This window comes from Schistocerca gregaria, chromosome 1, assembly GCF_023897955.1.
Source record: "Schistocerca gregaria isolate iqSchGreg1 chromosome 1, iqSchGreg1.2, whole genome shotgun sequence".
NCBI classification, from domain to species: Eukaryota; Metazoa; Arthropoda; class Insecta; order Orthoptera; family Acrididae; genus Schistocerca; species Schistocerca gregaria.
This window is the reverse complement of record NC_064920.1, coordinates 510,530,333-510,553,273: the sequence shown is the minus strand read 5'-3', so window position 1 is coordinate 510,553,273 and position 22,941 is coordinate 510,530,333. Positions and strand designations below refer to the sequence as shown.

At 40.5% G+C, this 22,941-nt stretch overlaps 1 protein-coding gene across 1 annotated transcript in view; it reads left to right on the top strand.

Moving 5' to 3' along the window:
- LOC126355691 (inter-alpha-trypsin inhibitor heavy chain H4-like) overlaps positions 1–22,941 on the top strand; it is a 41,850-nt gene that overhangs the window by 11,894 nt on the left and 7,015 nt on the right. Inside the window, exon 2 of the mRNA XM_050006094.1 lies at positions 8,164–8,302. Coding sequence (XP_049862051.1) covers positions 8,164–8,302 — 139 coding nt within the window. The remainder of the gene's footprint in view (positions 1–8,163; positions 8,303–22,941) is intronic.

The window sequence follows — 22,941 nt, the reverse complement described above, 5'->3', positions numbered from 1 at the left end:
ACAACCCTTCTTGAACACTGGTGCGACCTGCGCAATTTTCCAATCTGTAGGTACAGATCTATCGGTGAGCGAGCGGTTGTATATGAGTGCTAAGTAGGGAGCTATAGTATCAGCGTAATCTGAAGGGAACCTAATCGGTATACAATCTGGACCTGAAGACTTGCCCGTATCAAGCGATTTGAGTTGCTTCGCAACCCCTAAGGTATCTACTTCTAAGAAACTCATGCTAGCAGATGTTCGTGTTTCAAATTCTGGAATATTCCATTCGTCTTCCCTGGTGAAGGAATTTCGGAAAACTGCGTTCAGTAACTCCGCTTTAGCGGCACAGTCGTCGATAACAGTACCATCGGCACTGCGCAGCGAAGGTATTGACTGCGTCTTGCCGCTTGTGTACTTTACATACGACCAGAATTTCTTCGGATTTTCTACCAAATTTCAAGACAATGTTTCGTTGTGGAACCTATTTAAGGCATCTCGCATCGAAGTACGGGCCAAATTTCGCGTGTCTGTAAATTTTAGCCCATCTTCGGGATTTCGCGTTCTTCTGAACTTCGCATGCTTTTTCCGTTGCCTCTGCAACAGCGTTCGGACCTTTTTTGTGTACCACGGGGGATCCGTTCCATCTCTTACCAATTTATAAGGTATGAATCTCTCAATTGCTGCTGCTACTATATCTTTGAATTTGAGCCACATCTCGTCTACATTCGCATAGTCAGTTCGGAAGGAATGGAAATTGTCTTTTAGGAAGGCTTCTAGTGGCACTTTATCCGCTTTTTTAAATAAAATTATTTTGCGTTTGTTTCTGATGGGTTTGGAAGAAATGGTATTGAGCCTAGCTACAATGACCTTGTTATCACTAATCCCTGTATCAGTCATGATGCTCTCTATCAGCTCTGGATTGTTTGTGGCCAAGAGGTCAAGTGTGTTTTCGCAACCATTTACAATTCGCGTGGGTTCGTGGACTAACTGCTCGAAATAATTTTCGGAGAATGCATTTAGGACAATCTCGGAAGACGTTTTCTGCCTACCACCGGTTTTGAACAAGTATTTTTGCCAACATACCGAGGGTAGGTTGAAGTCCCCACCAACTACGTATAACCGTATGAGTGGGGTATTTATTTGTTACGAGACTCAAACTTTCTCTGAACTGTTCCGCAACTGTATCATCGGAGTCTGGGGGTCGGTAGAAGGAGCCAATTATTAACTTAATTCGGCTGTTAAGTATAACCTCCACCCACACCAATTCGCACGGAGTATCTACTTCGACTTCACTACAAGATAAACCACTACTGACAGACACAAACACTCCACCACCAATTCTGCCTAATCTATCTTTCCTGAACACCGTCTGAGACTTCGTAAAAATTTCTCCAGAACTTATTTCAGGCTTTAGCCAGCTTTCTGTACCTATAACGATATCAGCTTCTGTGCTTTCTATTAGCGCTTGAAGCTCAGGGACTTTTCCAGCGCAACTACAACAATTTACAACTATAATTCCGACTGTTCCTTGATCCAAGCACGTCCTGTAATTGCCAAGCACCCTTTGACATTGCAGCCCATCCCGCACTTTCCCGAGGCCTTCTAACCTAAAAAACCGCCCAGTTCACGCCACACAGCCTCCGCTACCCGTGTAGCCGCCAGCTGAGTGTAGTGAACTCCTGACCTATTCAGCGGAACCCGAAACCCCTCCACCCTATGGCGCAAGTCAAGGAATCTGCAGCCAATACGGTCGCAAAACCGTCTGAGCCTCTGATTCAGACCCTCCACCCGGCTCTGCACCAAAGGTCCGCAGTCGGTTCTGTCAACGATGCTGCAGATGGTGAGCTCTGCCTTCATCTCGTAAGCAAGACCGGCAGCCTTCACCAAATCAGATAGCCGCTGGAATCCAGAGAGAATTTCCTCAGATCCAAAGCGACACACGTCATTAGTGCCGACATGTGCCACCACCTGCAGCTGGCTGCACCCTGTAGACGTTAAGACTCAGAATATCTTACAATTGTAACATGGAAAGGGCGCCGAAATTTGTAAAGCTTTTTAAGTAGGCGGAAAACAAGTAGATAGTAGATATATGTTAGATAATTATAAGTAAAACTTTTTGTAAGAACCATTGTAAAAACTCCAGCAATTAAGAGATGCAACGACCCACAAGTTGCAACGCGAGATGTATCATGAAAGAAAAGGACGTAATTAGCAAGACACGATTCCTACATAGCAGGAGCGTCGAGAGAAGGGAAAGGCGAAACTAACAGACGGCCCTTGTAGCGAAAGTGGGCAATAAATGTGTCCACTAGGAGGAATCCTGCTGGGATGGAACACCGAGCCGCACAGTGACAGACACCTGCTTAGACGCGGCGGGGCGGCGCTGGGACGGCGAACGCCGGAAGGGTCTCCGAGCCCCGAATGAACGGAGCGAGCAAAAAACGGCCGGACGAGAAGACCGCTTGGGCAATCCACCGCTGGCAAAAAAATATGCGTAAAAGTCACACTACTGCTATTGAACAGCACGCTGATGCACGAAACTAAAGAAGAACTTCCACAAAGTAAAAATAACGCGCCCAAACAATTTATCAAACTGTTACTAGGAGGAGACCTTCAAAGCGGCTAGTTATCAATAAATATTTCCATACCCTGCCCAGAGAAGAACCAAGAAGCAAGTAAGAAGCAGAGAAAAAGCGGGAAGAACAGAAGTTGAAGATTCGCAAGATTGAGACCAAGAAAGAATATGGGTGAAGAATAGACGACATGCCTTCCCAAATCCCTATCCTATTGTAAACTAGTCGTCTGCGAAGTATTACAACGAAAATCGACCGCATTCAGCGACATATAACGATGACTTTCACGCATACAAAGCCAGTAAACCACGAGATTCTGCACTCACAGCTCCATTCCATTATGGGACCTTCACAACAGCAACACACACTTGCAAAGCCAACAAGGAACGACGAACGAAGCTGTACGTCAAATACTTGCCCACATCTATCTCGCTCATGTCCATCACCTTCGTGCAAAAACATTCGCCAACCTCATGCTTGAACATTCATAGGATTATGTGAATGTGTGAAATCAAATTATGTGATGTAGGAATTGTGCAAAAGAAACGTGTGAAAAACTAAATAAGTAAAGCACACCAGACAGCTATTAAACTACCAAATAACAGTCATTGACTATGGACTTAGGTAAAAAATAGACTGTCGATAAAAACAAGTCATTAGTTCTGAAATGGACAGTATATAAAGAAAGTATATACCACTTATTTTCTCCTCATAAAAATAAAAGAATAACTATATTATACTTATTTTCTCCTTATAAAAACTAAGAATAGAAATATATCTTGTTGGATGTTTTCCCTTTCTTTAACATTTGTACCCTTTATTAGGATAATACCTCAATACGTGTGTATGTATATATCTTTGTCAAAGCATTTTTTTAACATTTTTACCATTTGTTACGATAATATCTCGATACTTGTGTATGTATATTTCTTTCTCAAAGCAATTCTTGGAAATAATTCTTATTTGTTATTGTAACATTGTTGAAGTGCGTGTCGAGAAACAAAAACATTTTACTTGTACATGATATTTAGAAAATGTGTTAGGAATAGATTTTACTTAATTATTACATTTATAAAAACAATATTTCTAAGAAAATCGATGTGAAAGACTCCTCACTTTCGATAACAAACTTCTTAAAAAACAAACTTCACGCTTAAATAAAGAAAGAAAATAACTAAAAATTAATAATAGTATAAAAATATTCTTCTCTTGTCATTTTTAATTATAATGTGGAAGAATATAAAAATATAAATTAGTAATACAAACTAGCATAGAACAGAATAACGTGGCTGAACAGTATGCAACAAAATTTAGATAAATTAGAAAATTTTTGACTGACTTAGACAACGATTCAAACATTGCCTAAATTCAGTGAAAAAATTAGGTTCGAAGGGTGGTGATACATAAGGTGTCAGGCAAATCCAACACCTTACATGAAAACCCTGACATGATAAGCAAATCCAGTAGTATGTCACATAGCTCGGAATAAATCGTGACATTAAATTAACCAAAGTAATACGAGTAACGAGTGAGCAAATGGAATACCACACACTAACACAAGAATGCCTAAATGCATGTCGTACCTTCCCACCGTGAGGCAGACGCAGTTACGAGGGGAGAAACGAGGACAGAAGCCGAGAGCAGAACCGTGTTAAGCTAGATAAGGGAGGGGCTGGGCACCCACGCCGCGAGCCTACCTGTACGACTATACAACCCTCACGTTTTAGCGTGAGGCTTTTTCGCGTCTCAGGTACGTCAAGGATCACCCCCAGCCCATGTTAAAAGCCAGAGCCCTCCAGAAAAGCAGTATAGATCTTACGATAACACAAAAAGGGCCACTACCACCCGTAAGTTTTAGCGTGAGCCTTTTCGCGTGTCTGTTACATTGGGATCACTCCACAGCACATGTTAAAAGATAGAGCCCTCCACAAGAGCAGTATAAATCTTACGATAACGCTAAAAGGACCACACTAGCTGCAGATTGTAGCGTGAGACTTTTTAGCGTCTCTGTTACGTAGCAAACTTTAAAAACATTGCCCCACCACGAAAAGTATAACATTTCTCATTGGATAGAGAGAATTTTTGTAGGCGGACATTAAGTTTAACATTGAGACCCTGATTGGTCAGATGAAAACAAGTCAGATAGTTTTTTTTAACTAACTTCGGTAAATTGTAGTAAGGAGAAGTTGGAGAGTTGGTTCCGAGACAGCGAGCTGGACGGCTGGTGCGCCAGCCGCTGTCGCCCTGACGCTGCCTAAACTCCGACAAGGTAATGAACGCACGCGATGCCGCATTTTTGAGCGCATAAGGCTTCACTCAGAACTGCAGAAGTCTCATCTGTTACACCCCTTTTTTGCGTAACACTAGGGTCGATCGTTAATTAAAACTCATGGTGTTCACATTTGCCACTTGAAAAACAGATCTGAAACGCGATGATTTTTCTTTTATATAGTTATTGAGAAGCCACATCAGCCACTGTAATTTACGACAAGTTAGATAAGTTATTAAAGATAATTGAGGGTCACTGTAGACCAGTTTGATAGTGTTCTCTTTTGTGAAACTTAAATTAAACCTAGATTATAGATGTGCTATGGCATAGGTCATCCTTCGCCCCTTCGATCGATTGTAGAACTTGGAAACCCATTCAGGGAATATTCGGTCACATTTTTGTTGAACGCAGTTGGTTTTTACCATCCTGTATTAAAACATTTCCTTTTATCAATAGTGCAATTTATAAACGCTGTTTTGTGAGTTGAATAAAATTTCCAATGGTAAACTTAACTGTTTTTTCGACGTTATTTTACCAGCTAACTAAAAATAGGAAAGCCTTGAACCCTTTCCACTAAATTTAGTTAGTATTAAGATTCTTTTACAGGGAGTGCAGTGGAACTGACGCTGAGATCATTTAGTATTTGGTTATATCATCGCTAGTCTCACTGAACTCTTCTGAATTCTAAATGTCATGTGTGGTCTGGAGTCTCCTTACCAGCAACAGGTCCCTGGTTCAAACTAGTTAATTCCCTAAAAAACACGCTCAGAGCGTCGTTGCGCGAAAGTGGTAGGGAGACACGATATAGTACAAACAGAAACATGAATGTTTAGAAAGCGCCTAAAAATTGAGATAGACAGAAAATGCAAAATACCTAAATAGGAGTGGATAGAGCACAAATATAATGGCTTAGGAGCTTATTTCGCTATCGGAAAGATAGATATCAAATGCATGATAATCAAAGAAGCCTTTGGAGAAAATAGAAGCAGCTGTATAAATGTCAAAAGCTTAGATAGAAAACTAGTCCTAAACAAAGAAGTGAGTATATAGAGGATTTATAGAAGGGAGATGAATGCGAAGTGAATATTACAGAAATGAAAAGCGTAAAGCTCAAGATGAAACCGGACTTAAAACACTGAGAGAGGAATTTGACAGAGTACTGAAAGGCCTAAGTCGAAACAAAAACCCCGGAGTAGATGAAACTCCTTCAGAAGTACTGATAGCTTTGGGAGGGTAGCCATGACAAAATTCTTCCATCTGGTGAGCAAGATGTATGAGATGGGTGAAATATCGGCACATTTCAAGAAGAATATAGTCATTCCAGTTCCAAAGAAAACTGTTGTTCACACGAGTGAAAATTACCAATATACCAGATTAAGAAGTCCGGATTGTACACTACTGACAGAAATTCTTCACAGAAGAGTAGAAAAACTGGGAGAAGCAGAATTCGGGGAAAATTAAATTGTATTCTAGAGAAATGTAGGAACGCCCAAGGCAAAACTGACCCTACGACATATTTCAGGAGAGTGATTAACGAAAGGTAAACATACACTTACAGCATTTGTAGACTTAAAGAAACCTTTTGATGATGTTGACTAAAATAATGACTTAGAAATTCTGATGGTAGCAGGGGCAAAATACCGTTGACGAAGGCTGTTTCAACTTGTACAGAAAGAAGAAAGCATTTATAACAGTCGAGAGGCATGAAAGAGAAACGGTGGTTGAGAAGGATGTGAGATAGCGTTGTAGCCTATCCTCGAAGATATTCAAGCGGTACACTGAGTATTCAGTAACGAAAACCAAAGATAAATCTGAATTAAAAATTAAAGTTAAAGGAGAATAAATAAATACTTCAAGGTTTACCGATGACGTTGTAATTCTGTCAGAGGCAGTAAAGCGCTTGAAAGGGCAGTTGAACAGAACGCACAATGTCTTGCAATGAGGACACAAAATATACACCAACAAAAGTAAAACAGTGATAATGGATTATAATGGGACTACATCTTATGTTGGTGAAGAAATTCGATTATCAAATGAGATACTGAGATTAAAAGATGAGTTTTGCTACTTGGGCGGCAAAATAACTTATGATGGCTGAAGTAGAGAGGATATAAAGTGTATACTGGTAATGGCAAGAAAAACCTGTGTGAAATAGAGAAATTTGTTGAAATCAAATGTAGACGTAAGTGTCGTGAAGTCTTTTCTGAAGGTATTTGTCTGGAGTGTAGCCATTAACGGAAGTGAGACGTGGATCTTAAACAGTTTAGACATGAAGAGGCAGAAGCCTTTAAAATGTGATGCTACAGAAGAATTCCTAAGATTATATGGGTAGATCACGTAACTGATGAGGAAGTACTGAACAGAATTGGGGAAATAGAAATTTGTGTCAGAACCAGACTAAAAGAAGTCTCCAGTTGATATGAAACGTATAAGAGATCAAGGGATCAGCAGTTTGGTATTGGAGGGAAGTGTGAGGAGTGAAAATTGTAGAGCGAGACTAAGAGATGAACACAGTTAACCGATTCTGAAGGATGTACGTTGCAGTAATTATAAGGAAACGAAGAGGCTAGGACAGCGTAGAGTAGTATAAAGAGCTGCATCATATCAGTCTCCGGACTGAAGGTCACAGCAAAAACAACCTGCTAAACTATAATAAGATGATCACTACAAAATGTATAAAACTAATAGAATTATTGGAACTTGTTTTAACTTACTTTTATTTACTTTCAGCCATTATATACTATTACATACTATATTATAAGATGTGTAATAGTCAATCTCGTATTTTAGCAGACTTTGTCATTATGATCTTGGATTTGCTTAAACGAAGCGCAATAATAGTAAGTTTTACCGTTCAGAAGCTTCAGCAAATCTGCCTAACTACATAAAAAGAGCCCCTGCTTCTTATTAGCGACATATTAAGTGAACTGTGTATTCATTTGAACATGAAAACAGTAAACTTTAAGTTTCTCCGAACTGTAAGTACTGGATATAGAGTAGAGAGATAAATAAATTCTGGTAGATGAAATGTTGTCATTCAGACGGTCAGTGAGATACCATTCAGCGGAGAGGCTCTTCTGGAAATCAGAAGTGGACTTACACATCTGCTGATACGCTCATCCAGTCTTAAGTCCTTCACCTTTTCCAGAACCTATGAGGAAAAAGTTAATAGTCAAACGAGTTGATTATTACTCATATCTGTCCTAACAAGGCCTGTGTATGCTTTTGTGTGCCTGTGTGTGTGTGTGTGTGTGTGTGTGTGTGTGTGTGTGTGTGTGTGTCTGTGTGTGTGTGTTATGGTATTTCACTTCACTGGTGTAATGTAATTGTTGAATGTTGCAGCGCACGCGACTCCAACGTGGTACACGTGTCGGTCAATGTTGAGGCGCAGAAAAAAGTAACTTTCAACATGACGTACGAGGAGCTGTTTCAGAGAGAAGTAGGCGCCTACAACCTCCGCATAAATATCGACCCCCGACAGGTACGCCTGCCAGCATCTATAGAGTGCAACTGCCGCACCGCATGCGACTTAAACTTGTATCGTATGTTGTCCATGAGATCTCCGGTGTCAAACCAAGGCTCACACAGAGTTTAATGTTTTTGAGGTAGATTTCATTCGGTCATCCACAACTTCGTAACCTTTTGTTTCATATATACCGCCAGCTCTAAGAAGGATGTGAAAGACGGCTATGCTTTATCTACTATATATTTCTTTATGAACACCACTTTATTCGCACTGTACGCAATAACTGCACAGGATAATTAGTGACAACACACAGAGCCTCTCACGTGTAAAATATCAATTTGATAAAAATGTTTTCCAGTGCAAGGTTCCATCATTAGTTTAGTGCTAACTGAAGGTGACTCACCTACGAGTCTCCACTGTTCACAAATTTTTGCATGCCCCCCACAATACAGAGAACTCCTTGGTTTCCCTGTGGGAACCAAAAGACATGGGCATTCCTGGAAATGGTCAAACAAATGAATTAGCTCAGGAAGCCATTTCAAAGAACTCATGGTCAACATAAATTCCGAAAGCTTACTTCTAACATTCATGGTGGTGTCTGTTTGTTCTACATCGTGTCTCCTACCACGTTCGCGCAATGACGCTCTGAGCGTGTTTTTTACAGGATTGACTAGTTTGAACCTGGGACCTGTTGATGGTAAGGCGACGCCAGACCACACCTGACATGTAGAATTCAGAAGAGTTCAGTGAGACTAGCGATGATATAACCAAATACTAAATGATCTCAGCGTCAGTTCCACTGCACTCCCTGTAAAAGAATCTTAATACTAACTAAAATGTAGTGGAAGGGGTTAAAGGCTTTCGTATTTTTAGTTAGCTGGTAAAATAACGTCAAAAAAGCAGTTAAGTTTACCATTGGAAATTTTATTCTACTTACAAAACATTGTTTCTAAATTGCACTATTGATAAAAGGAAGTGTTTTAATACAGGATGGTAAAACCCAACTGCGTTCAACAAAAATGTGACAGAATATTCCCTGAATGGGTATCCAAGTTCTACAATGAATCCAAGGATGACCTATGCCATATCACGTCTATAATCTAGGTTTAAATTAAGTTTCACAAAAGAGAAAACTATCAAACTGGTCTACAGTGACCCTCAATTATCTTTAATTACTTATCTAACTTGTCGTAAATTACAGTGGCTGATGTGGCTTCTCAATAACTGTATAACAGAAAAATCATCGAGTTTCAGATCTTTACTTCAAGTTGCAAATGTGAACACCATGAGTTTTAATTAACGATCGACAGTAGTATTACGCAAAAAGGGGGTGTAACATATGAGACTTCTGCAGTTATGCGCTCAAAAATGCGGCAGCGCGTGTTTTCATTACCTTGTCGGTGTTTAGGCAGCGTCAGGGCGGCGGGCAGCATAGCTCCGCTCACCTCGCCATCTCAGAAGCAACTCCTTCTCTCCCAACTTCTCCCTACTACAATTTACCGAAGTTGGTTTAAAAAAAAATTATCTGACTTGTTTTCATCTGACCAGTCAGGATCTCAATGTTAACATTAAGTTCTGCCTACAAAAAGTCTGTCTATCCAATGAGAAGCGTTATACTTTTCGTGGTGGGGCAATGTTTTTAAAGTTTGCAACGTAGCAGAGAAGCGAAAAAGTCTCACGCTTAAACTTGCAGCTGGTGTGGTCCTTTTAGCGTTATCGTAAGATCTATACTGCTTTTCTGGAGGGCTCTAGCTTTTAACACGGGGGGGGGGGGGGGGGGTCCTTGACGTAACAGAGATGCGAAAAAGTCGCAGGCTAAAACTTGCGAGAGGTGTGGCCCTAGTGGTTAGCTGACGACGTGGGTGTCCAGTCCGTCACTTATCATAGGGCCTTCTAGCTTAACACGGTTCTGCTCTCGGCTTCTGTTCTCGTTTCTCCTCTCGGAACTTCGTCTGTCTGACGGTGGGAAGGTATGAAATGCATTTAGGCGGTCTTGTGTTAGTCTGTGGTATTCCATTTGCTCACTCGTTACTCGTATTACTATGGTTAATTTAATGTCACGATTTATTCGGAGCTATGTGACATACTACTGGATTTTCTTATCATGTCAGGGTTTTCAAGGAAGGTGTTGGATTTGCCTGACACCCTACACACCTTCGTGTGCACTTCAGTCGCATTATTTTACAAAAGTGGAAAAGGAATGGATGAAAAGTATTCGACTAAAGAACTGTGAACACCAATAAACGCAGACTGTCACTTTTCCCTATCAAAGAAAATCTGCACTATAGTTTCTCATCTTTGTCGCTCGTATCTTCCTCAGATACTGCTACGAATTAGGATAAGAGAACTCTCTCAAAAGTATCTTTTGCGCGACCCACACAGGTCCAGTCTCAATAGAACTAAGGCATAGATCACATCTCGAGCAGTCACTTCGACATATCTTAGTGAATGATGTAACGACAGCAGCCTTCATTTTAACCTTCCAAGTGGGAATCTAAAGCTCTGATTTTAGTATTTCACTTATGGGACGGCTCTGAGAACGTGATACCAGCTGCCGTTTGATTTAGCCTACAAGAGAATTCAGTCAGCTCCACATCTGTTCACGTTTGAATCTCAAACTTCAACTCCTTCACTTGTTATCTGTTTAAACGTTATTCGTCCTTATCACCCATACTTGTTTACTTCTTTACAGTTTACTCTCCTGGTGTTGGAGGTAAAGATGTATGATTGATGTATGATTGGCAGGAAGGGGGGTGGTTGGTGGAGGAGAAACGTAGATGTACGTCTTCGACATATCCTAGTGAAAGATGTAACGACAGCAGCCTGCATTTTAACCTTCCAACTGAGAATCTAAAGCTCTGATTTTAGTTGTCCACTTATGGGATGGCTCTGAGAACGTGATACCGGCTGCCGTTTGATTTACCCTACAAGAGAATTCAGTCAGCTCCTCATCTGTTCACGTTTGAATCTCAAACTTCAACTCCTACACTTGTTATCTCTCCAAACGTTATTCGTCCATGTCATACATACTTGTTTACATCTTTACAGTTTACTCTCCTGGTGTTGGAGGTACAGATGTATCATTGATGTATGATTGTAAGGGAGGGGTGTGGTTGGTGGAGGAGAAACGTAGAGGTACGTCTTCCCTGAGAGGTACGTCTAGCCCTGAGACGCTTTTATCCGCTCATTTACTCCTGTTGCTTAACCTTCAGCTCCGTCTACGAAAACTCTCAGTTCACTCAGACATTTCATGTAACGACGTCACAGTCTTACATTACTCGGAAAAATCCAGTGTTGGTTCGTTGATTATGAGGTTAACAGTGACTAAAAACGAGTTTGTCAAGTACCTTGGAAATTCCACTCATTATCACCATCATAATCATCATCACATACAGGGTGTCACTCCTAAGAATCGGCAAACGGATTTTCTCTGATTATTCGATTACTACTTGCACTGCGGTTTTGCAGTATGTAACTAGAATAAGATCATACTAAACTGATCACCACGTCTTTCATGCGACGCCCAAGGTCGACGGAAAATTTTGGTATGTTTTCTGTTAGAAGAAAATGATGTTTAAAGCAGAATTTTATGGGTTCATTTGATAGAGTGGATAATATTAGAGTAATGCCACGTTCGTTTTATCTAAATGTATTAACAGGGAGAGCAAAAAAAGATGAAGAATAGCCAGTTCTCCTGCAGCACGCCACCACCCTGGCCACGCTGACTGTTTCCTTCTTGCAGAAGCACTACATTGTTGCCGCTGGAGTGCTGGTTAATTTTCGTGCTTTACTGCCCAAAGTGCCATATTCGTTTTATCTGAATGTAGAACAGCTCCGCCCTGGCCCGTGATGACTGCCAACGCAATGCAGCAGTGTTTCTCCATCGCTGCTAGACTACTAGTTATTTTTCTTTCTCTACTCTACCTAGTGCGATATTCCTTTTGTCTGAATGTACTGACAAGAACACTAAAGCACGAAATACAACCAATTTTCCAGCTGCGACAAAGCAATGCTGCTGTAAGGCGGTAGTAATCAGTGCAGGCCAGGGCGGTGCAGTGCTCCTGGAGAACTGGTTACTCTTCGGTTATTACTGTCCCTTATAATATATCAAGATGAAACGAACATCACATTAGATTACTTTTTTACCACACTATAAAATGGGCACGTAACATTCTGCTTTAAACATAATTTTGTTTGTAACAGGAAACAAACCAATACCTTCCTTTTTACACTGAGTATCACATGGAAAAAAATTGATGAGCAGTATTTGTTTTGGGTGAATCAAGCTGCACACTGCAAAAACGATACAGCAATTATCTGCCGTAACATCAGAGAAAATATTCCTAACGACTCTTAGGAATGAAACTTGATATATTGCTCATGATGAATGTGAGGAATTCAAAGACTTTCTACAGTACAACTGTTATAGTTACGTGTTACGAGTTACTTATGTGTGTCATCTCCAGTTCTTTACTGCGAAAAATAGAAATTCAATGTGATTTTGTAGCTGTAGCAGTACTGATGTATCAGCGATCGCTTTGGTACAATAAAATTTATTTCATATTGACGAAATCGATGCATGATGTTATTTAATGATATATACCGTTGGCTGACTTCATGTATGTGACATTATGTATTTGACGAGTAGTACCACTGTGACTCAGGTGCAGTTGGCACATGACGCACTATCAATGCCATTACCACAGAGGAAATTTTTGGCAAATAGCATTTAAGACAATATTAACATTCATATAATTGTCGATGTATGATTTCTGCTGACATGATTTTGTGGGCAGATGGTGCAATGCGTGTTACAATAGGGGTTACTTCCCCGAAGTGAGTGTGAATACTTCATCCACCGTGTGATACGTTCTGAATGTAGGATATGTCCGTTTTCTAATTATGACATTTGATGAGTAGTAAAACAGAAGAGCAGAAGCAAGGATGTCATACCGCTGTCATGGTAGTACGTCGAAGCTTATCGTCTGTTCTTTATTAATTAATGTAGCCCACAACATTCTTTCTTGCTACTGAACGTAATCTCTGTCAAAAATATCATCTCTTCTGTGATGGCAACTCGTAACAACTCTCCTTAACACATCAGATACGCATTACGCTACTTAACATCAATTCCATCTTGTGTGTGTCGCCAAATAGTGGTCCCCAAACACGAAAACAGGGATTAACAGCTAGAGTTTGGAAGGCGCGTAGTTCAGGCTCTGCTTTGGATGGAGGACTACAGTCCACTTCCGTTTGCCTGTCAGCCGATTTCCTTTTAGTGAGTCATACACTCAAACGGTGTTGTAGTGGCGTCACCAACCCCTTTGTATCACTTAGACGTCCAAGCGTCTCAGTCCGTCACATGCGTACTTGAATTACTGTTGTCGACGTTGGTTTCCTGTAGGTTTAGGTGAAAACAGACATCTCACTGAAATGTTCACAATAGCTCAATCTCTGCCCTTTTTTCATGTTCATAACGAATCCTACTCACACTAGACTATTTCTTGCTGCTGTTGAAGTACTCTTCATTCATCTGGCAAGAATACGTATTTTCTTCCCACGTCACTGTACTATATTGAGCCTTTGTATTTATTCTTTTTAAATTTATAGGCTTCCTACTACGTTCAAACTTTGAACATTCTATCCTCCACTCGTGGAATGTTACGCCATCGCTGGTTACTTCACATTTTTCTCGTGCTCCCCTCCCCTTTATCAGTCCAATTCTAGAGATCCGAATGGGGGTTAACTCGGAATAAGATGCCAAGTGGTGAGACCTTCATGACACTTTGTCAGGCAACATACCCTGCCAATACACGATATCTGTCATTAATGCAATGGTTTACATTACGTTATGCATCCACAAGCAGTTGATCATTGCTGATTCTTTCGTATTTGAGGAGCAGTTTCCACTCCGACAGCCTTTGGAGAAGCCGTTGACAAACCAAGGGTGACATCTTATGCTGACCGTCTTCAACTGTCACTGCTGATAACTTTCATTAAAATACTAGTAGATACAATGGTTGCGTACGAAATACGGCCCCCTGACCACTGGTTTGTTTTAGGTCTCAGATATCACCATTATCCGTGTTGTTCAGAATACCGTGACTTGTTCACAAACTTTGGTTCCTATTCAGTCTTTTGCAATCTTACTGATAGGTGACAACGACAAATCCTTGAATTTCATCGTGAGAGGTATATTTTTTGAGACCACTGCTGCTGCTGTAAATATTTTGTGCTCCCAGCTGCTTCAGATTCGGCAACAGTAAATGAGAAAGAAAATCATCCCTGAGTTATAGCAAGTAATCAATAGGTGAAAGATATAGAAGTATTGATAGTAATGGGTGACAGAGATACAGTTTTTTGGAGAGTTGTGTGTGTATGTGTGTGCGTGTGCGTGTGTATGTGTGTGTGTGTATATTGTGAGTCGGAACTAAGCTGTGATAGCTCAACATTACTAATTTTTTACAAGTAGCTGCCTCACCTTTCATCTATCTTTTCACTGAGACAGTATGCCAATACTTTCGCAGTCTCTGAACATGTATTTCACCTACTCGACAAAAATGCTTGTGTGTAAATGATCTTAATTTTGCATAAATTGGCGTCATGTTCAAAAGTATTCGAAGTTGGGGTAAATTAGCATTATGTTTAAAAGTTGATCCTTCCAGATTTTGTTAAAAATCTTTATTTGGCCATGATTATAATACAAGCGTACACATTACTTGTTTCGAACAATTAAACGGCCATCTTCAGGTGAGAATACAAACAGGCGACTGTTGTCTGAATTGATGGAGTAAGTAAGACAATTTGTCACTATAATGGTAACATCCTCAAGAAAATATCACTTACAGTCTTTTTTACGATGTATGTATGTTAAACACTGCACAAAAGTGGTTGTCGAATTTGATATGAATTACAGTCATCATGCCTGGCCGCAGTGTCTGTCAAAGTTAATCGAATAAACTACGTTGACCCGGTTAACTTCTGATTGTGTAGCCAGGCAACATTACTGCACCTCATGTCATGTAGACAACGACGTCCGTGCGATGTACCTGTGAGCATACGTACACTGTACCTGTCAGGCTGCCTGCTATTTTGATCTGCTTGGTTTTTGAGTGTCACTGTGGTCGGGAATGATGGCTGTATTTGAAGTCATGTACGGCAACTATGTTTGTGCAGTGTTCCACGTACGCATATTGTGGATACGATTGTAGGTGACGTTTTCGTATCGAAGTTACTTATTCGCTCGATTTGCACATCATATTCTGAAGTGAAGATCTCCGTTTAAAAGGTTGAAAACAGTAATCAGTGATTTCTATATTGTGATCTGATCCTAATGAACGTCTTTAACAAAATATGCACGGTCAACTTTTGAACACAATGCTACACTATGTGATCAAAGGTATCCGGACACCTGGCTGAAAATGACTTACAAGTTCGTGGCGCCCTCCATCGGTAATGCTGGAATTCAGTATAGTGGTGGCCCACCCTTAGCCTTGATGACAGCTTCCACTCTTGCCGGTATATGTTCAGTACTGGATGGTTTCTTGTGAAATGGCTGCCCATTCTTCACGGACTGCTGCTCTGAGAATAATTTCGGTCAGTGAGGCCTGCCACTAAGTCGGCGTTCCTTAGGATTCAGGCCATGAGTGGTGCAAGCAAGTCCATTACAGGATATTACTGTCGTAGGCCGTGCATTATGAACAGGTGTTCGGTAGTGTGGAAAGATGCAGTCGCCATTCCCAAATTGCTCTTCAACAGTGAGAGGCAAGAAGGTACTTACAACATCAATGTAGGCCTGTGCTGTGATAGTGTCCCTTCAAAACAACAAGGGACGCAAGCCCCTCCAAGAAAAACACGACCACACCATAACACCACCGCCTCCGAATGTACTGTTGCACTACGCACGCTAGCAGATGACGTTCACCGGGTACTCGCCACATTGTGTAACGTGATTCGTCACACCATGGAATGTTTTTCCACTGTTGAATCGTCCAATGCTTACGCTCTTTATACCAAGCGAGACGTCGTTTGTCATTTACTGGCAAGATGTGTGGCTTATGAGCAGAGGTTCGACCATGAAAGCCAAGTTTTCTCACCTCCCGCCTAACTGCCATAGTACTTGCAGTGGATCTTGATGCAGTTTGGAATTCCTGTGTGATAGTCTGGAAGATGTCTGCCTATTATAGATTGCAACGCTCATCAAATATCGGCTGTCACTGTCAGTCAACAGACGAGGTTGCCCTGTACGCTTTTGTGCTGTACGTGTCCCTTCACGTTTCCATTTCACTATCGCATCAGAAAAAGTGGACCAGGTATATATAGGAGTGTGGAATTCTCGCCTACAGACGTATGACACAAGTGACACCCAATCATCTGACCACGTTCGAAGTCCATAAGTTCTGCGGAGCTCCCAATTCTGCTCTCAAGATGTCTAATGACTACTGAGGTCGCAAATGTGGAGTACCTGGCAGTATTTGGCAGCACAAGGATCTAATGTGAAAAACGTATCTTTCTGGGTGTTCGTATACTTTTGATAACATAGTGTAACTTTCAGAAAATTCAGATCATTCGAATACTTTGGAACTTGACATTAATTGAAACAAAATTCACATTTTTGGGATACTTGTAAACATGTCGCAAAATTCATATCGTTCTGATGTTTTTGAGGTTCTCAATAACTTACGTGAAGTTTAGATCATCCGGATACGTTTGGACATAATCCGAAATTCTTATCATTCAGATACTTAGGAATAGGGCAGACTGAGTTACTGTTTGCCAGCGCATCTGTAGAGACACTATGGGCAGGCCTCGTGGCACGCTTAACCTTACCTTTGTGTGTCTATCGGTTTCTGTTTCAGCCGCTGGAGCGTACCTTGTGCTGTCGATAACTCTGAATGAAAAATAAATCTTAGCTCATATAAATCTTTACTGGAAGAAGGAGAATTATATTTACTTACGAATCGGCAGCTCGCTGGAGTAGTACTTCCCTCCGCCTTTCCCAAAACTCCATCCTTCCCCCTCCCCATTCTATCTGTCTCCTCTCCATCTCTCTCGAACACACCCCCACCATGTCCACGAGTGTTTTTTATAGTGTGCCTTTCCCCAAGATTGTCGGTACCATTTGGCTATAACCTTCCATATACACGTGTATCTGGAACGCCTTTCTCGCTGCTTGACTAAACGGGTAGGTGTCATTTTAGTACCGGTAGCAGCCATAATTTTTCGTTTTTGATGTTTTGTGAAAGACAACTTTGCGGTTTAATGGCTGTTCTTTCCTGGGAAACGTCAGATTATTGTTTTATCTTCCAATAGTTCACGAAATTTTGTTAAGTTCAGGCTTTTCCTCTTGTAAAGTTTTGGAAGAGATGAAGATATTTTATATTCTAATTTTTTTCTTTTAATATGAATGTTGCGGTTCACATTTAATGCCTTATTTACCATCGTGGCATACGACTTTGTCATACGCAAAGTGTGTTACGCTGTTCTGCTTTACTTTAAGATGATTTTTAAGTATTTCACTGTTTTGGGCAAAAGCTTTAAACGTATGACCCTTTTTCTTCAGCTGTACTATTACTGCATTAACTGTTATATTTTTGATGATTGGAGGATACTGTAATAAATTTAAAAGATATTTCCTATATCGTGGTAGGGCACACGTTTCGCGATGTTTCTTTATGGCAGCGGGAGGAGTGGACTGCCAATTTCCTGTATGCTATGTAACTGTTTATTTGCTGTTTGTTATAACTTAAGTATGGTTTTGTTAGTTTGACATGGTTGTTATACTTTTTTAAATACCATTTTTACTATATGGTTCGCATTTCCTGAAGCGACACGTTCTATGTTTTTGACGTGTGCTTTATAATTTGGTAACACCTCTCTCGTACATGAATGATATTTTAGTGTTTTCTGTCCTGTATGATGATGTGGAAAAAGAGTCCCGATCCGAAGCCAGTAATCAAGTAAATAAAAACGAAATTTGCATCTTTGGCTATTTTCCGTTGCACCGATTATATATACTATTATGGCAGACCGCAGGTAAAATTTGAGCCATTTTCTACGGGAAATAGATCGATAAATCTACATTTCAAATAAATTTATACTAGTTTGGATAATACTTCAACTTAAATTCAATGGCGAATCTCAACCACGCAAATGGCTTGTTTACAGACTCATGTTACTGGAAACGTTTCTGTTTTTTAGTATCGTATACTTTCGCTAAGTTTTCGCTATTAATTATAATGTGTAATATGTAATCACCCATTAGAAACTTGATTGCCGGCATGCAACAGAATAGTACACAAAGTGTCACCTATGTCTCAGATATTAATATGGAATAATAATCGGAAACTGATTACTGACTAGTAATATCTTGTGCCTGCAAATATACGGATCAATAGGAAGCAATCCCTTGCTGTTCTGCAACTATTACATATTGGAACGTTGCAGTGCTATACGACATCAGTGAAATGTAGGAACATCAGAACACGATGACGACTGGTGGAGGGACTGTTTTTTATACTTCTTTCTTTGTAATTTTCGCGAAATTGTGTAGTATCCTTGTTGACTAAATTATCTATATCTGTTTACATATTTATGCTTACTATTCCCGCTATATTACTGTTGACAAATATTAATTCATAAATATCTGCGCGGTTTTTGTGATACATATTTCCTACCACTGCAAGTCACAATCTCTGCCAAGCATATGACCTAATACTGAATGTAATCATATGCGCTACTACGAACCCTATGGAGAACTGACTACATTTATATCGTTTTCTTACAAAGAACGTCCCTCTGAAGTAGCTTGATAGTTATCTTTTAAATGTACAATGAGTTGGTATTTACTCCCCTGAAATCGTTCATAATGTTCCACAATCTATCCAGTCTGGTCACTGCGTTTTATATTCAATCTCAGTGTTATCATTTGATATCCGGAGTGATTTTCATTAACTAAAATTGAAGAAACCTGTTCTGAAGTGAGTTAAGAGTATACGTTTGCTTTATGCAAATATGTGAAATCCCAAGTCAGTGCTGTAATTTCGCAACGAGGAAGCACTTAGTATTCTCAAACTATATTTGTTACCTAACTTAACAGAAAAATCTTCGAGAACAATTCTCTTTAAATTCATTAATTTTAAATTGTTGCAATAGTTTATGCAATTACGCGCTTTTCGTGTAATGCAATTGACAGTTTTCCATCACTTTCGTGGAAGGTTTCCGATTTGTTGTAGATATATTGTTCATTCAGAAAATACACTCCTGTTATTCTTTGCAACATTGCTTGGCCACGAAGATTCTATTAACTTCACCATTGTCAGCTATAACTTCTCGAAAACTGGTCAGGTCTTGATTTAATATCAAAATCCTTTTAATTGTCAGGGACAGAAACTAGGAAAAGGTACCACAGGAAACTAGACATGTAGAAACATATCATGCAATTTTTAGACAAACAAATTCTAATTCATACTACCAGTGTACCTCTACGACTAGTAATTTTCTTTCAGTTGGCGTTTGGAATACTTTAGAATGTTAACGGAGGAAATAGTACAGCCAAAATTCTGTAATCTCTGTTATTGCTATCGTCAATATGCCTACAAAGGTAATAAGATGGCAATCCTTACCACGAGACAGCTCCAGAACTGTCGAAGACAGAGCATACCATACAGGGCTCCCAGACATCAGCTTTAACAGTGTTCAGGTGATAATTGCCAATATACAAATTTTCTCTTCTATTCGTTATGCTGAGAGAAGTATAGCTCCCAATTCAACTGAATGCAGGCTGATATCCTAAGAATATGTAGCGTACAGTCGGTGCCTAGAGCATCAAGGAGTTACTTTTGTGGCAATGCAGCAATAAACAAAGTACTTTCTGTGCCAAGAGATTAGAAAGTTGTGCCCAGTAGATAACCAAATAACTTGAAGAGAATTTTTCCGCCCTGCAGATCTTCTTTCATGGCTCATTGACATTAGAGTTTTATACATTTTTGTCATGTAAAACAAGCTAGTTTGTCATGAATTATTTGTTTCGTATGCTCCGCCTAGGATTTATCTAGTTTTAAAACTTGTCCGTAAGATTTTAAAATGGGTATGCCAGAGCATACCTCAAGAAGTTAGAACTACTGTTCTTGTTGTGGTTTTCAGTCCTGAGACTAGTTTGATGCAGCTCTCCATGCTACTCTATCCTGTGCAAGCTTCTACATCTCCCAGTACCTACTGCAACCTACATCCTTCTGAATCTCTTTAGTGCATTCATGTCTTGGGCTTCCTCTATGATTTTTACCATCCACTCTGCCCTCCAATACTACATTGGTGATCCCTTGATGCCTCAGAACATGTCCTACAAACCGATCATTTCTTCTTGTCAAGTTGTGCCACAAATTCCTCTTCTCCCGAATTCTATTCAATACCTCCTCCTTAGCTACGTGATCTACCCATCTAATCTTCAGCAGTCTTCTGTAGCACCACATTTCAAAAGCTTCTATTCTCTTCTTGTCCAAACTATTTATAGTCCATGTCCACTTCCATACATGGCTACACTCCATACAAATACTTTCAGAAACGACTTCCTGATACTTAAATCTATATTCGATGTTAACAAATGTCCCTGCTTCAGAAACGCGTTCCTTGCCATTGCCAGTCTACATTTGATATCCTCTCTACTTCGAACATCATCAGTTATTTTGATCCCAAAATAGCAAGACACCTTTACTACTTTCAGTGTCCCATTTCCTAATCTAATTCCCTCAGCATCACCCGGCGTAATTCGACTACATGCCATTATCCTCGTTTTGCTTTTGTTGATGTTCATCTTATACTTTCAAGACACTGTCCATACCATTCAATTGTTCTTCCTAGTCCTTTGCTGTCTCTGACAGAATTACAATATCATCGGCGAACCTCAAAGTTTTTATTTCTTCTCCCTGGATTTTAATACCTACTCCAAATTTTACTTTTGTTTCCTTTACTCCTTGCTGAATATACAGATTGAATAACATTGGGGAGAGGCTACAACCCTGTCTCACTCCCTTCCCTTTATAACTGCCATATGGTTTCTGTACAAATTGTAAATAGCCTTTCGCTCCCTGTCGTTTTCCCGTGCCACCTATAGAATTTGAAACAGAGTATTCCAGTCAACATTGTCAAACGCTTCCTCCAAGTCTACAAATGCTAGAAACGTAGGTTTGCCTTTTCTTAATCACACCACACCGATGTTACTTATGTTTTAATGTTTGACTTTTGAAGAACATTGTCTTATATTTTAATGTATGAGTTGAACAACTCAGCTCTTAATTCCTTGTACATCTTTGACGATATGTTCTTCATGTAAGTACTATTAGTTTTACACTCTTTTACATCAATGTAAACCTTTATTAGATAAGATATTTAATCTGACACATTCAATCAAACTTGACCGTCGCCTCTCCTGGACCCCCTATCTCCGGACAATCCAAGCCAAGGCATGCTCCCGACTCCGTCTCCTCAAGCTCCTTTCCGCCCGTAGTGGGGTCTGGACCCCTCCACCAACCTCCACACATATAAATCCCTCATCCTCCCTATCCTTTGTTACGCCCATCCGGCCTGGATCTCCGCCCCCCCCCTACCTTTTATAAATCCATTCAAATCCTTGAACGCCATGCTCTCCGCCTCCCCTATCGCATTCATCTCCCCTCCCCCATGCGGATCCTGTACGATCTCATTCCGTTCTCCCATCTCCTCCTTTCCCTTGAAAGGATACACATCCTGTACACCTCCCTCAAACTAGATCCTCCTCACCTGCTTGTCTCTATTCCCACATCCCACCCGGTCTCCATCTCTCCATCCTCCATACCCTCTCCCAAGGTGGCTTCTGTCAGCTCCCCCTCCCTGCTGATGTCCCCTCCATATCAACTTCGATCCTCCCCCACCCGTCCTGTGTCCTTTCCTTTAGGCACCCTCCCTCCCCTCTCTTTCCTTTTCCCCTGTCCCCTTCCTCCAACCCTCTTCCCTGGGCTTCCCCTCCCCCTTCCTCCATTCCCCCTATCTTCCCTGCCCATGGCATCTTCTCTCACCTCTCCCTCCCCCCCCCCTCCTTCTCTCTAGGCAGGTCCCCGGACTCGTACACGGTTAGTGAACTTTCGCGCGCTGGAGATGAACGCCTCGTGTTTCTGTGTGTGAGGTCGCTTTGTGCTTAAGTGGTTCAGTGTTTTTCGTTTTGTGCATCTACGTTCACGTGTGACAATTTTCGTCTATGTATGAGTCCAATTGTCTGAACAAATTTTATCTTGGACTCTACCCCCTTGAACGGCTCCATGTATTTTAAAAAGTGTTTGTCTCCGTTTATATGTCCACCATATTTTTATCTCACACTGTCTTCATTTGTCGCTTCTGCCTGTAAACGGGTTAAAAAATAACAATAAGGAAAAAAAGAAATATTCATTTAGGTAATTACCAAACCTTCTGATGAAGTCACCCTTACAGGTGACGAAACATGGTCAAGGTATATAGAATATTTATGCAACCAGTTGGCAGATTTTTACATATTTTTCAAATTTGTGTATACAGTTGTTGCAAACGGCAGCTATGTTCGAAGATGAAGGAAGGTAAGAGGATACCCTCCATCGATAACGGAGTAATTAGGAGCGAAGTTTAGACTTGGATAGAATAGTGATGGA